The 13,519-nt window shown below is 45.0% G+C and overlaps 1 protein-coding gene across 3 annotated transcripts in view; it reads left to right on the forward strand.

Annotated features, from left to right (window-relative positions):
• Nucleotides 1–13,519, forward strand: part of St3gal5 (ST3 beta-galactoside alpha-2,3-sialyltransferase 5) — a 54,697-nt gene that overhangs the window by 18,750 nt on the left and 22,428 nt on the right. For all 3 annotated transcript variants that reach the window (XM_050126432.1, XM_050126434.1, XM_050126435.1), the window contains exon 2: nucleotides 12,693–12,816. In XM_050126432.1, coding sequence (XP_049982389.1) covers nucleotides 12,693–12,816 — 124 coding nt within the window. The remainder of the gene's footprint in view (nucleotides 1–12,692; nucleotides 12,817–13,519) is intronic.

Consider the following 13,519-nt stretch of genomic DNA (forward strand, 5'->3'; position numbering starts at 1 on the left):
ATCCACCCCCCCCCTCGTTGTTTGTGACAGATTCTAACATTGTACCCCAAGCTGATAACTTGCAGTAATTCCCCTATCTCTACCTCTTGATTGCTGGGATTGCAGGTAGGACCAACCACACCCAGCGTAGATTTTCTTTTTTTAATACTTCTTTTTCCTTCTCTTCCACTCCTTCAAGGTAGTTATTTCCAAGTTAAGTCTGAGCACTGCTCTTCCACACTGGGATTTTATTATCTCTTATCTTCCTTATCTAAATGACCCTCGGTCCTTATCTGAACCGAATTTACCTGGACAAGCAACAAGCCCAGTTTACGTAAAACCTCTGGCAGCTCTGAACAAAGAGATATAAATGGAAGCTGGCAGGGGTCTCAGGTTTGCCTCTCCTGATCCTGGCAGTGCCCTCTCAGAGCTCAGCTTGCTCTCACGTGTGAGCCTGCCTCTCACATTGAGTTAGGGGGCTGACTTTGGCTGCAGAAAGAGGATGGCTCTGCAGAAAAGGGGAGAATTGCGTATCTTATGCAGCCACCATTCGCCAGTTTGCAGGGGGACCCTGTCTTAGTTAGGGTCACTATTTCTGTGATGAAACAACATGACCAGAAGCAGCTCCGGGAGGAAAGTGTCTTACATGTCCGCATCATTGTTCATCACTGAATTAGTCAGGGTTCTTTAGAGTAATGGAACAAAGAGAATGAGTCAGTCTCCCACCCCCTCCTGGTCTTCAGAGTATGCCAGAGTCCCCCAAATAGTAGGCTCTAGTGACAGTGAGGAATGGACTTGCTGACAGGGTGAGAGCAAGCAGGCAAAGAGCAAATGCTTCCGTCTTCCACGTCCTTACTTAGGGTTCCTGCAGAAAGAATCGCCCAGATTAGAGATGGGTCTCCACCTCAAAAGTTCCGGGATTAAAGGTGTGTCGGTCCACCTCAAAGATCCATGTTAGAAGTGTGTCTTCCCATTTCAAATTCAGCAAAAATCTGTCACAGGTGTGCCGCACTTTGGGGTTTAGTTAATTCCAGATGTAGTCAAGTTGACAACCAAGAAGTCATCAAAGTAAGTCAGGACAGGATCTCAAACAAGACAGGAACCTGGAGGCAGATGCTGATGGAGTCTGTAGAGGGTGCTGCTAACTGGCTTACTCCCCATTGCCTGCTCAGCCTGCTTTCCTTCTTAGAGAATCCAGGACCACCAGCCCAGGTTTGGCCCACCCGCAATGGGCTGCGCCCTCCTCCATCAATCACTATTTAAAAAATTCCCTACAGATTTGCCTACAGCCCAATCTTATGGAGACAGTTTCTCTGTTGTGTCGTTGACATAAAACTGCCCAGCACAACTGAACACTTGTAAAGTTGACACACAAACATGATGTGGGAGTTTCCTTTGTGTGCTGTGATTTCCATTAATGAATAAAGAAACTGCTTTGGACCCATAGCAAAGCAGAACTTAGGTAGGCAGGGAAAACTAGGCTGAATGCTGGGAGGAAGAAGGGCAGAGTAGGGGAAAGCCATGGATCCACTGCCTGAGACAGAAGCAGGGAACTTTAGCTGGTAAGCCATAGCCACGAGGCATTACCCAGATTAATAGAAATGGGTTAAATTAATATGTAAGAGTTAGCCAATAAGAAGCCAGAGCTAATGGGCCAAGCAATGATTTAATTAATACAGTTTCTGTGTGATTGTTTTGAGTCTAAGCTAGCTGGGTGTCCAGGCCCAACAAAGTGGCCCTTCTCCAGCACAAACACATATTTGTGCTCTGTTAAGCCATAATCCTTACTTTCGTTCATCCCCAAGATTACACATTAATAGAAAAAATTACAGTATAAAACATTTTTATTAGGTTTTTTTTTTGGGGGGGGGGACAGGGTTTCTCTGAGTAGCTTTGGAGCCACTGAACTGGCTCTGTAGATAAGGTAGACCTTGAACTCACAGAGATCCACTTGCCTCTCTCCCAAATGCAGGGATTAAAGGCATGTACCAACACTGCCTGGTTTACATTTTACAGACTTAAAAAGTTCCACAGTCTTAAAAATTTAAACACTTTAAAAATTCAGTCTCTTTTTAAAAAATTCTAAGTTTCTTGTTTTAAAACCCAAAGTCTGTTCACTATGAGCTTCTAAAAAATAAAACATAAGCTAGGTACTTTTCTTATTTCAAGATGGAAGAACCAGGGCAGTCACAATCAGATCAAAACAAATGTGTAAATCACTCAATTTCCAGTATCTGGCGTCACTCATGATCTTCGAGGCTCCAGCAAAGGACTTGGGTCACTTCTCCAGTTTGCCCTCTGCAGCACACAGCTTGGTTTCTAGGTTCCAGCTGGCTCCACTCCACTGCTGTTCCTGTTGTTGGTGGTCACCCATGGTACTGGCATCTCTAAAACACTGGGGTCTTCTGCTGCAACTGGGCTGTACTTTCACCAATAACCTCTCATAGGCTCTCTTCATGGTGCCAGTTCTCAACTTCGGTGCATGATCCCTTAATACTGAGTCTTCAACTGCTACTGAGGCTGCACCTTTATCAGTGGCCTCTCCTGGCCTCCTATGGTGCCAAGCCTCAGCTGCTCCTCCATAGCCCCTTCTTGCCTTCAAAACCAGTACCACCTTGGTGACTTTTACACTACCAAGTTTGGCTATCAGTACAAGAAAATGTGCTACATACTTGCCTACAGCCCAATCCTATGGAGGCATTTTCTCTATTAAGGCCCCCTCCTCTCAGATGGCTCTAAGTTGTGTCAAGTTGAATAAAACCAGCCAATACAGACTCCAGCACTGCCATCTTCCTGCCTGCACCCCATCCCAGCACCAATCATTGCTCTTGCCCCCACAGTAGCCAGGCCTCTGGGCTGAGCTCATTAGCTTCATGTGCCCAGTTCACATGTCATCATCACCACACTCTCTTCTACTGGAACTAGATGCATTTGCACAATTACTGGGAAGTTTAAGGTGCACACATGTGGTGTTTTGAAAGAAAATGGCCCCTATAGTCTCATTGGGAGTGGCAACTATTTGGGGGCACAGCCTTGTTGGAATATGATGTAGGATTTCCCTCTTGTGCTGTGATTACCATTAATAAAGAAACTGCTTTGGACCTATAGCAGGGCAGAACTTAGGTAGATGGGGAATACTAAACTGAATGCTGGGAGAAAGGAGGTGGAGTCAGAGAGAAACCATGTAGTCTTGCTGGAGACAGATGCTGGAACTTGAGCCGGTAAGCCACGGCCATATGGCGATACACAGATTAATAGAAATGGGTTAAATTAATATGTAAGAGTTGGCCAATAAGAAGCTAGAGCTAATGGGCCAACCAGTGATTTAATTAATACAGTTTCTGTGTGATTATTTCGGGGCTGAGCAGTCAGGAACCAACAAGCAGCCTCCCTCCTACAGGAATAGGTGTGACGTTGTTGGAGGAAATGTGTCTCTGTCTTTTCCTGTTGCCTTCTGATCCCGATATAGAACTCTCAGCTACCTCTCCAACACTTGTCTGCCCATTTGCTACCATGCTTCCTACCATGGTGAAAATGGACTAAGCCTCTGAACCGTAAGCCAGCCCCAATGAAATGTTGTTTATAAGAGTTGCTGTGATCATGATGTCTCTTTATAGCAATAGAAACCCTAAGACAGCACCCGAGGCCTTTTTATTGTGGGAAGCTTGTCTGCCATGCAGTGTTTTCTCCTTGGGGTGTTTACAGCTTCACAGAAGTAACTCCAGCAGCTATTTCCTTGGGTTGTAACAGGTAGGACGGAGGAACAGGAAGAGAACTGATGTAGGTGGGTCTTCTATCTATCTGTTGCTTTCATTGGTTAATTAATAAAGAAACTGCTTGGCCTGATAGGTCAGAACATAGGTAGGCAGGGAAAACAGAACAGAATGCTGGGAGGAAGAAGGCAGTGAGGCAGACACCATGGAGCCAGCCACCAGGTCAGACATGCTGAATCTATACCCGGTAAGCCACCACTTCGTGATGCTACACAGATTATTAGAAATGGGTTAACCAAGATGTGAGAATTAGCCAATAAGAGGCTGGAACTAATGGGCTAGGCAGTGTTTAAATGAATAAAATTTGTGTGTTGTTATTTCGGGTGTAAAGCAGGCTGTGCGGGAGCCGGGCAGGACGAAAAGCAGGCCTGCTCGCCTCATCACTACAAAAATCCACACTACAAATGGTGCCCAATGTGGATAACTGAATTCACAGAAAGCCTGAGAAAGTTTGGGAAAGAATAGAGTAAAGCATGTTTTCTTGGTAGCAGCAATTTCTCGGGTCTGCTTTGCTTGCTAGAAGCAAGCAAGTGCTCTCATCTAAGAGAGGCTTCCTGACTCAGCTTTAGCTGCAAAACCCTGCAGCTCATTAAGAGGTCCTGCCACAAAACACTTAAATGGTGTTGATGAAAAGCTGAATGCTTGCTTTTCGGTTTTTAGCTGAAACCAGGAAAAACGCTGTACCGTTTTAAAAAAGCCGGCTTTCTGGGCCATCCTGCCAGGGTAAACTCTGACTCTTTCAGGCAGGTGGTCCAGCTAACACCAAACCTGACACTTGTGTCTTCTTTCTGTCATTGGGACCCAGATCCTTGGTGTATTTTCTTCACCATCCTCCTTTCGCTATTCTTAGTCAACCTACTGCTGCCCCCCTCTTCCTCTTGGTCCACCCCAGGCTGTGCCCCAGGCTCCTCATCAATCTGTGCCAACACTGCAATGAGTACCTAGGTCTTGCCTCAGAGTTGATAAGGGTGCAGCGTTCAGCCAGCGGGGCTAATTCCTCACCTGTTGTGAAATCCATTTCTCATAAACTTCCCATTCCCATGTATGTAACCTCCCTGGGCTAATTGCTCCCCTGTTGTACAATGCATTTCTGATAAACCTCCCACCCTGATGGACAGCGTCTCCATGTCTGTTGCTCACCTTTCTGGACAGCCCACTCCAGCCATGTTGATTCACTGACTGATTTCTCAGTTTCAGATGTCATTTGAAACAGTATCACCCTAGCAGGCCCTCATGTAAGCCCTTCTGTACGTGTGTTCCCCCTGCTGTTCCAAGCTCTGCTCTTCCTGGGCAGTGGCGGGGAGAAAAATGGGTTGGATTTCGCAGTACGTCTACTTACCCAGGTGTGTCTTTGGGAGAGCTAATTCCAGATAGTAATCCAGTGAAGTAGGTGTTTTTGGATTCGGTCAGCTCAATCGTGGGCTTACCCTTCCCACTCTGTGGACACTCTGTCTACTCTCATGCCAGCAATTATCCGTAAGCTCAGTTCGCCATTGCATTGTTTACTTCTCTGAAGCATCCGTTCTACTCTTGTCTCAGTGGCTGATTCTTACTTTTGTGAAAGTTTGGAGGTGCCTGTAACTGGTGTCCTGTCTCTGTGGATTCATTGCTTCTCTAGGTTCCCTTCAGCCACCCCGTAAGATCCTGAAGTCTCCTCCTGCTGCTGGTTTTGTATGGCTGTGTCCACTCTTCTGCCACTGGCATCCCAGTCACTTACTTCCTCCGTTCCTAAAATTCTCTCGTTTCCAAAGGCTCATTTGTCACCATGTCTGGTGACCTCAGCTTGCTCTCCAGGACCCACGTGATGGAAGGAGGGAACTGATTCCTTCCTTCAAGCTCTCTCCTGATGTAATTTCAAAATATATTATATGTAGTTAATTTATAGATTTATCAATTTTATACATAGAATGCTAGGCATGAGCAGCTGGAGCAGTGGCTCAGCGGTTAAGAGCATCGCTTGCTCTCCCAAAGGTCCCGAGTTTGATTCCCGGCAGCCATCTGTCATGGGAAAAAGGGGGGGGGGGGTCCAGAGGTCCTGAGTTCAATCCCCAGCAACCACATGGTGGCTCACAACCATCTGTACTGAGATCTGGCGCCCTCTTCTGGCCTGCGGGCATACATAGAGGCAGAATGTTGTATATATAATAAATAAATAAATCTTTTTTTAAAAAAAAGAATGCTAGGCATGGTGACACATGGCTTTAATCCCAGCACCCAGGAGGCTGAGGCAGGCAGATCTCTGAGTACAAGACCTGCTAGGTCTACAGTTAGTTCTGGGACAGCCAGGGCTTTGTAGAGAGATCCTGTTTCCAAAACAACAGAACAAACAAAATGTATGTACATAATTGGAATTACATAGCATGTAACCTTTAAGTTTCCTGTAACTTGATAGAATAAGATATGAATAATAATAATAAATTCTAGCAATATGGTATTAATAGCAATAATAATTTACTTTTACTTAAGCATCATTGATTAAGAAAGCTTCACTTTTAGACATTCTCTTTCCATCTAATGAAAGTGTAGACAGTGCTATTGAATAATATCACTGCTTCCCTCTGTTTCCAGCTGCCTTTTGTAGTACGTATAACATAGCTGGCCTTCAGTAAATTCTGACTAAATTTCCTTGAAGATAAAATATTCTACATATGGACTAAAAGCTTCCCCTGTTACTTTTTTAAAAAGATTTTTTATGTCCTCCACCTTCCTCCCTCCACTTCCCTCCTGTCCTCCCTCCAGCCTTCCCTCTTCCCCCTTCAGCATGTGTGTGCATACGTGTGTGTGTATCTGTGCATACTTGCATGGAGGTGCCTGAGGTTGGAAGAGTGTCAGATTCTGTGGAACTGAAGTCACAGGCAATTGTGTGCCATCTGACATGGGTGATAGGAACCAAACTAGAGCCCTGAAGAGCAGCGAGTGCTCGTGATCACATTTCCTCACCAGGGCTTTAGTAAGCATTATTTCCTTCTCAGACATATAGGCTCTTAAAAAAATCCGTTACACTTTTTATATATAAGTAGAAAAATATCTTCAAAGATACGCTTTTAATAAATGAAGTAGTCAGTGAAGCCATAAAGCTGGGGCTGTGACCCAGTAGCCTGAGTAAGGATAGGGTAACCTTGATGCCCTGGGGAACCCAACACTTAGAAGGAGAAGAGAGCCGGGAGAGCCCAGGAGAGATAATAGACTAGTCCTGAAGAAACTCTATTCAAGTGAGGGAGACATGAGTCAAATTATATTTAAAAAATTAAGTCTGAATAGTATGGCCCCCCGGTACTAAAGCTGGAGGACAGTGTCTATAGGAAGATTATGGAAGCAGTCTCTGCAGGTAGGGTGGGGGTGGAATTGCCTGTGAGTCTAGCTCAAGTGTTTCCACGGTCCAGAAACTAATTGCACTGACTACCAGCAGTTGACTGGTTCATGCCATAATTCTGCTTCTGTTGTTGTGATAAATTATGCTGATGGAAGTATCTAAGGAAAGTTGATTTTATACTTACTTTTTAGGGGTGAGGTATGCATGCTGACACACATAGGGGTCAACTTTTGGGTGTCCGTACTTTCCTTCTACCATGTGAGCTCTAGGGATTGAACCCAGGTCATCAGTCTTGACAACAAGAACCTTTACCTACTGAGCCATCTCACCAGCCCAGAAAGAAGCAGGTACAGCCTGTCATTTCGGGGAAATCGCAATGGCTGGAACTCGGACTGTTGACCACAGTGTATCCATAGTCGAGCAGAGAAAAACGCACCTGTGTGTGTGCTTGTGCCCAGCTAGCATTCTCCACTTGTGTGCAGTTCAGTAGGTCTTCTCACCTTATTTAACACAATCAAGATAATCCCCATAGACACGCCCAGAGGCCCATGTGATCTAGACAATCCCTTATCAGCTTGGCATGAAGCACACAGCACTTTTAAGCCACAACCTTCTGTCCCTTGTCCACAGTGTCTCAGGTTAATCACCTAAACTACAGTTCAACTTGAACAACTCCCGTCACTTTAAGAAATACAAAGTCACCAGAGCCAGGTGGTGGTGGCGCATGCCTTTAATTTCAGGATTCGGGAGGCAGAGGCAGAGGCAGGAGGATCTCTGAGTTCGAAGCCAGCCTGGTCTACATAGAGCTAGTTCCAGGACAGGCTCCAAAGCTACAAAAAAACCCTGTCTCGAAAAACAAACAAACAAAAACAGGCACCTGGTAGGGATGGCATACATCTTTAATCCTAGCACTCAGGAGGCAGAGGCAGGTGGATATCTGTGAGTTCAAGGCCAGCCTAGCCAGTTCCAGGGCAGCCAGGGCTATACAGAGAAACCCTTTTGGGGGGCGGGGAGAAGAAAAGAAAAAAAAAAGTCTCTTCACTGTGACTTTTTTTTTTTTTTTGTTTTTTTGAGACGGTGCTGGTATTAAAGGTGTGTGCCACCACTGCCTGGCATGACTTTTATAAAATAAAAAACAAGCTGTGTATTGGTGCAAAAATAAACATTTCAAAATGGAAGAATGGCATGAAACAGTCTCACTTAAACAAAATCAAAACCCAGCAGGGTAGACAGCAAACCTGCAGCTCCGTGTCCAGCATCTAGAGGCATGAGGAAATCTTCCAGGCTTCAATAGACTTGGATATACCCACCCCTCCAGCTCTTCTGCCTCTGCTCACGCGGGTTCTTCCTGAGGCTGGCTATGCTCCACGCCTGCCTCTCTCCTTGACTGATGAGCCAGTCCTGACATCTTCAGCATCCTAAGGTTTCCTTGGAAACAGAGGTCTCACCTTCACAGCTTCACACAGTGCTATTTCCTTAGCCTCGGTTGCTTTCCATAACACCCTCAGTCTTGGGGTTTTTAGACTTTGAACACCAGTACCGTGTGGAGGATGGTATGGCATTGTCAAGTTTTGATGCCAGCTTAAGGTGTAGCCAGGCCCTCGCTAGACCATTGATGTATCAGCTTCACGTGTTGATCCTGGGGATGCTCTTGGGTGCTCCTCAGCAGCAGCCAGAATGCACCATTCTGCCAGAACAGACCGTTATCTTTAAATTTAACTTTCTCAGATTCTCAGGACATGGGGTAAGTGAAGCCAGATTTCTGACCAAGGCATCACACGAATGGCCACTGTCTCCATTGCTGATGTATCGTTTTCTTCTGCAAGCTCACGAGCCAGGCCTCCACTGTCTGCGAATCCATCAGTGTCTGCAGCTCCTAAACGCCCACAGAACAGCCATAGGCGCTGCTCAGTAAGATGACCGTAGAGTTTGAAGACTTTCCAGGGTCTTGGCGTTGTGACGTCTCATTTAAGGCTTCTGCATTATTCCAGCAAAGGTTTCCTAAAAAGGTCTTTGGCAGTTTTCTTTAGTGCCCTTCAAGTAGAATGAGACAGAATGGTAGTATTTCCAGTGTAGCATATCTGCTGTGTTGCAGCTGGAGCTGAGGGAGAGCAGGGAAAATGAAATGACTCGAGAATCAGTCTCCCCATGTTCATCTAAGGAACCACTTGTCTTCACTCAGGTCCTCTGGAAGAGCCCTGTCTCCAGCCTCTAGACACGTTCTTAGGTCAGGCCAGGGTGGACCGAATAGACCTCCGGTAAGGAGAGGCATTCTCTGATTCCTCTGATTCTGTGCCACACACACTTGCTGCATCGTTAGATAGGAGAATCCCAGTTTCTGGTATTTACTGTTTGGTGCTCATAGCTGTGGCCCTGACTCTTTAGCCATTTATTTATTTATTAAAATCACATTTTATTAATATAAAACATTTTATAAACTTAACATGTCACATAGCCTTATAAATTTAAATGTTTTAAGAGCTTTTCCTTTAAAAAAAAAATCCAGTTTTAGCTGGGTGTGGTGATGCTAATCTCAGTACTAAGAGGCAGAGGCAGGTGGCTCTCTGTGAGTTCAAGGTCAACCTGGTGAGTTTGTTCCAGGACAGCCAGGGCTCTGTTACACAAAGAAACCCCGTCTTGAAAAACAAAATAAAACAAATAAATCCAGTTTTTAAATTTAAACTTAAACTCCAAAATTTCCTCTTAAAGAAGTTTAAAGTCTCTCAACTATGGGCTCCTGCAATATCAAAACTAAAGTAAAAACAAAAACCTTTTTTTTACTTCAAGAGGGAAGAAGCAGGACACAGCCACATCTGAACCCGGCAGAGCCAAGCTCCAACAGAGCAGAAAGCTTCGTGCTTAACAGCTGGGATTTGCCCACAATCCTTGGGCTTTGCTGAGGGCTCAGGTCACCTCTCTGGCCCAGCTTCAGCAGCTCACAAAGCCTGCCTTCTAGGTCCCAGCCAGATCCATTTCATAGCAGGTGCTGTTTCTGTTGGCTGTCACTGGCCCGGACATCCCCACAACTGCTAGGGTCCTTCCCTGGGCTCTCCCTAGGAAGTCCAGCACTGCCGCACAGTGACAAGCATCAGCTCTTCTCCGAGGTAGCCCTAGCTTTAAAACCAGCACCACCTGGTTGATTCTTATATAAGTTTGGCTGCCAACACAGGGTTTTTCCTTGCATATGAATGTGTGAGGCTTTGATACCTCTTAAACAAGCGTTGTTTTAAAATCCTATCCTTCATAAACCTTATTTTCATAGCTTTGTTTTCAGGGCAGGAATTTTTATACAAAAAAGAAAAAAATCCATCCTAATCCAAATTGTCTTGGAGACCCGTTGCCTCCTTGGTTGGTTTATGCTGTGTGGTCACCTTTAATCAAGATGACAGTGAAGTCACATGACATCCATCCTCTCCAACCCTAGCAAAGATGGATGCCTACTTCCTGATGGGGGACAACATCTAAGTTGGTGGCAAACCACGTGTTGTTTACATCCCAAAGTGGCCCCATGCCACATGGTTAAGATTACCTATGCATAGATATTTTTTAACCATCAACCCTGTGTTACGAGTTTTGTTAACTTTTTCCCACAGATTTTACAGATTTTTAACCATACCCAATAAAGTTACAAGTTTGGAAATACAGAATGTTCACATAAACCAGTAGTCTAATTTTTTTTTGGCTATTCTACTTTGCTTTATTCTCCTTGTTACAGCATCAGGTTGCTCCCCTGACCCTGGACGGAGAGACTTTGAAAGCGTGCCTGTGTCTGAAAAGGGGAAAGCCATAACCCAATCCAGAGACAGTTTTTCAATAAAATTGAGGAACATAAAAACAACTTTAATATTATTCACACTCAAAAGACGTTTGATCCCTTCTAAACTGAATCCAGTAGCCAGAAAGCTCAGAGATAAATTCTGAGCCCTGGCCATAAAAGCTGCCATGGTGGCAAGGGTGACTGGTGGCTGGCAGCAGCAGAAACAGCAAAAATATAACCAAGAAACGCAGAACACAGAAAGCTCACACACTCAGCAGAACAATCAGAAATGAACATGTAGTCGCCACTCTGCAGCCCTTCATTTCATTGATTCTGATCTGTTGCTCTCTCAGCTCCATGCTTGCAACAAAACTTGTGGACACTCCAGAAGCACAGCCCCATTGACAGACAGAACTTTCCAACAAGACAGACAGACAAAACTTCCTCCACGCATGAACCAGACAAAACTTTCCAACCAGCCAGAACCAGGCAGGTTTCACTGCTTACCTGATGTCTCACTGTTTTCCCTGAATGGGAGAATATTGGGGTCCCATTGAACCCCCTCCACATCGCAGACCAGGATCTCACAGAACAGAACCAGACCGTGACTCCCCAGGAGGCCTCGGTAGATGCTGAGGCTTTTCTCAGCATGGCATCTTACTTAAGTCTGTAAAACCAATGGCCGCCCTGGAGCCTTGAGAGGTCTCAAGGTGAGTGTCTCCTGCTGTGACCTCTCAGCAGAGTTCCAGAGTGATGGTCTGACTTTAGAATTTGGGTGGGTGGTTTGAATCTCACTGGGCCTCCAGAAAATGTTAATCCCAACAGTTGAGAGTAAGATTACCAGCATTTTTTACACCAAATTTGGAGCAAGCTTTAAATACTGGCCAAGTTTATTTTTCCCTCTTCCTGTGTTATTAATTTGTAAAGAAGCTCTCTCATTTGCGTCATCTCTAAACATTTCTGTATAGATAGCTAAAAGGAAGGCCTTTTGAAGAAATTTTTAATTTTATTATTGTGTGTGAATGTGTGTGTGTCCCTCTTTTGGTCAACAGTATAGAATTAGGAGAAAATATCAATGAGATCCGTGTCTGATATTAGAGAAAAACAGTTGGTCTCTCTCTCTCTTTCACACACACACACACACACACACACAGACGTGCATGCATGGTGTGCATGTGTCACAGTGCATTTGCAGGGGGCAGAGGACAACTTTCAGGTGTTGATTCTCTTCTACTGAGTGGGACCCAGAGATCAAAATCAGGTTGTCAGACTTGCTGGCATCAGACTTGCCTTGACCTATGATCTTGACTGGCCATCTTGCCAGTCCCCTACTCCAAATTAAAATTTTAAATTTTGGAATTGTTATAGATTCATAATGTGACAATCTGTAGATTCTCTGTACCCTTACTCCCCCATGGCATCTTGCAGAAGGGTAGTGTTGTGTCTCAACAGTCACATCAGCAAGGATACATCAAGGCCAACATTTCCATCACCTCAGAATCCTTTACACCCCACTCTCCCTTTTTTTTATTTATTTTTCTTCCTGAAAAGTGTATGTAGCCTTTGTCCTCACCATCCCCCTGCTTCAGCTTCCCAAAGGCTGGGGTTATAGACGTACTAGCACACCTCCTTTTCCCCCTAATTCCTGACATCCAGTGGTCTCTGGTTCTTTGGTTTTGTCATCTGAAGAGTATTAGATCGCGTACAGTGTGTAACCCTTTAGCATCAGCTCCTTGTAACTCCCTCTAGTTTCATCCACATTGTATCATGAATCCATCCCTTTTATCACCAGGTTTATCACTTTAAAGTCTCTCCATGTATAATCACCTGACTGACGCTTCTCTCTTTCTTTCACTCTCTCTCCTCCCAGGAATGCCAACGGAGTTTTCCTCTGTAAAGCTGAGAAGCGATTGCTCAAGGACCTCCCTGCAATGGTACACCCGAACCCAGAACAAGATGAGAAGACCCAGCGTGTTACTAAAAGACATTCTCAAGTAAGCACAGCCTCCAGGTCAACAGCATTAGATTCTGAAAGTTTGTACCTGGAGAAGTTATTAGAGGAAACCACTGGGTTCTAGAAGTGGGTTCAGACAGAGCTGAGTAAAACTCGGTGTGCAGAGGAGTGGGTTTGTGCGCTGCTCACATTTAATAGGTGGGTTTGATGGGAGCACCATTCCTGGCAGCTGCTCAGTGTCGGAGCCTGGATGACTGAGAACAGCTTGGATGCCTGTTCTTCATGCCACTGCTTAGCAAAAGAGGCATTCTTAGCTATTGTGAGCTAATGTAAATCTGGCAAAGTGAGGTATCCTCAAGACTCCTAGGTACCACTAAATATAGAACATTAGTGAAGACAGCAGATGTTGAAGCCAGGTGGTCCTTATATCCCAGCACCTAGGAGAATTAGCAAAGGAAGAACCTGGTGGGTTTCTTTGGTACCAAACCAAGTTGAAATCTTCCTTCTTTCTTTCTTCAAATTAAATCCCATTTTGTGCGTGTGTTTTCATACTCAGCAGTATGCTTTTGAAGGGCAGAGGGCAAATAGGTGGAGTCAGTTTTCTCCAGCCACCTTGATGTGAATCCCGGGCTCAAACTCAGATTGTCAGGCGTGGTGGCAAGTGTCTTTACCCACCAAGCCGTCTTGTCAGCCCTGTTTTTAAAAATCTATATATATTTATGTAGTGTGTGTGTGTGTGTGTG

The sequence above is a fragment of the Alexandromys fortis genome, unplaced genomic scaffold (assembly GCF_014885135.2).
Source record: "Alexandromys fortis isolate MF-2015 unplaced genomic scaffold, M_Fortis_MF-2015_v1.1 scaffold_257, whole genome shotgun sequence".
In the NCBI taxonomy this organism is placed as follows: domain Eukaryota; kingdom Metazoa; phylum Chordata; class Mammalia; order Rodentia; family Cricetidae; genus Alexandromys; species Alexandromys fortis.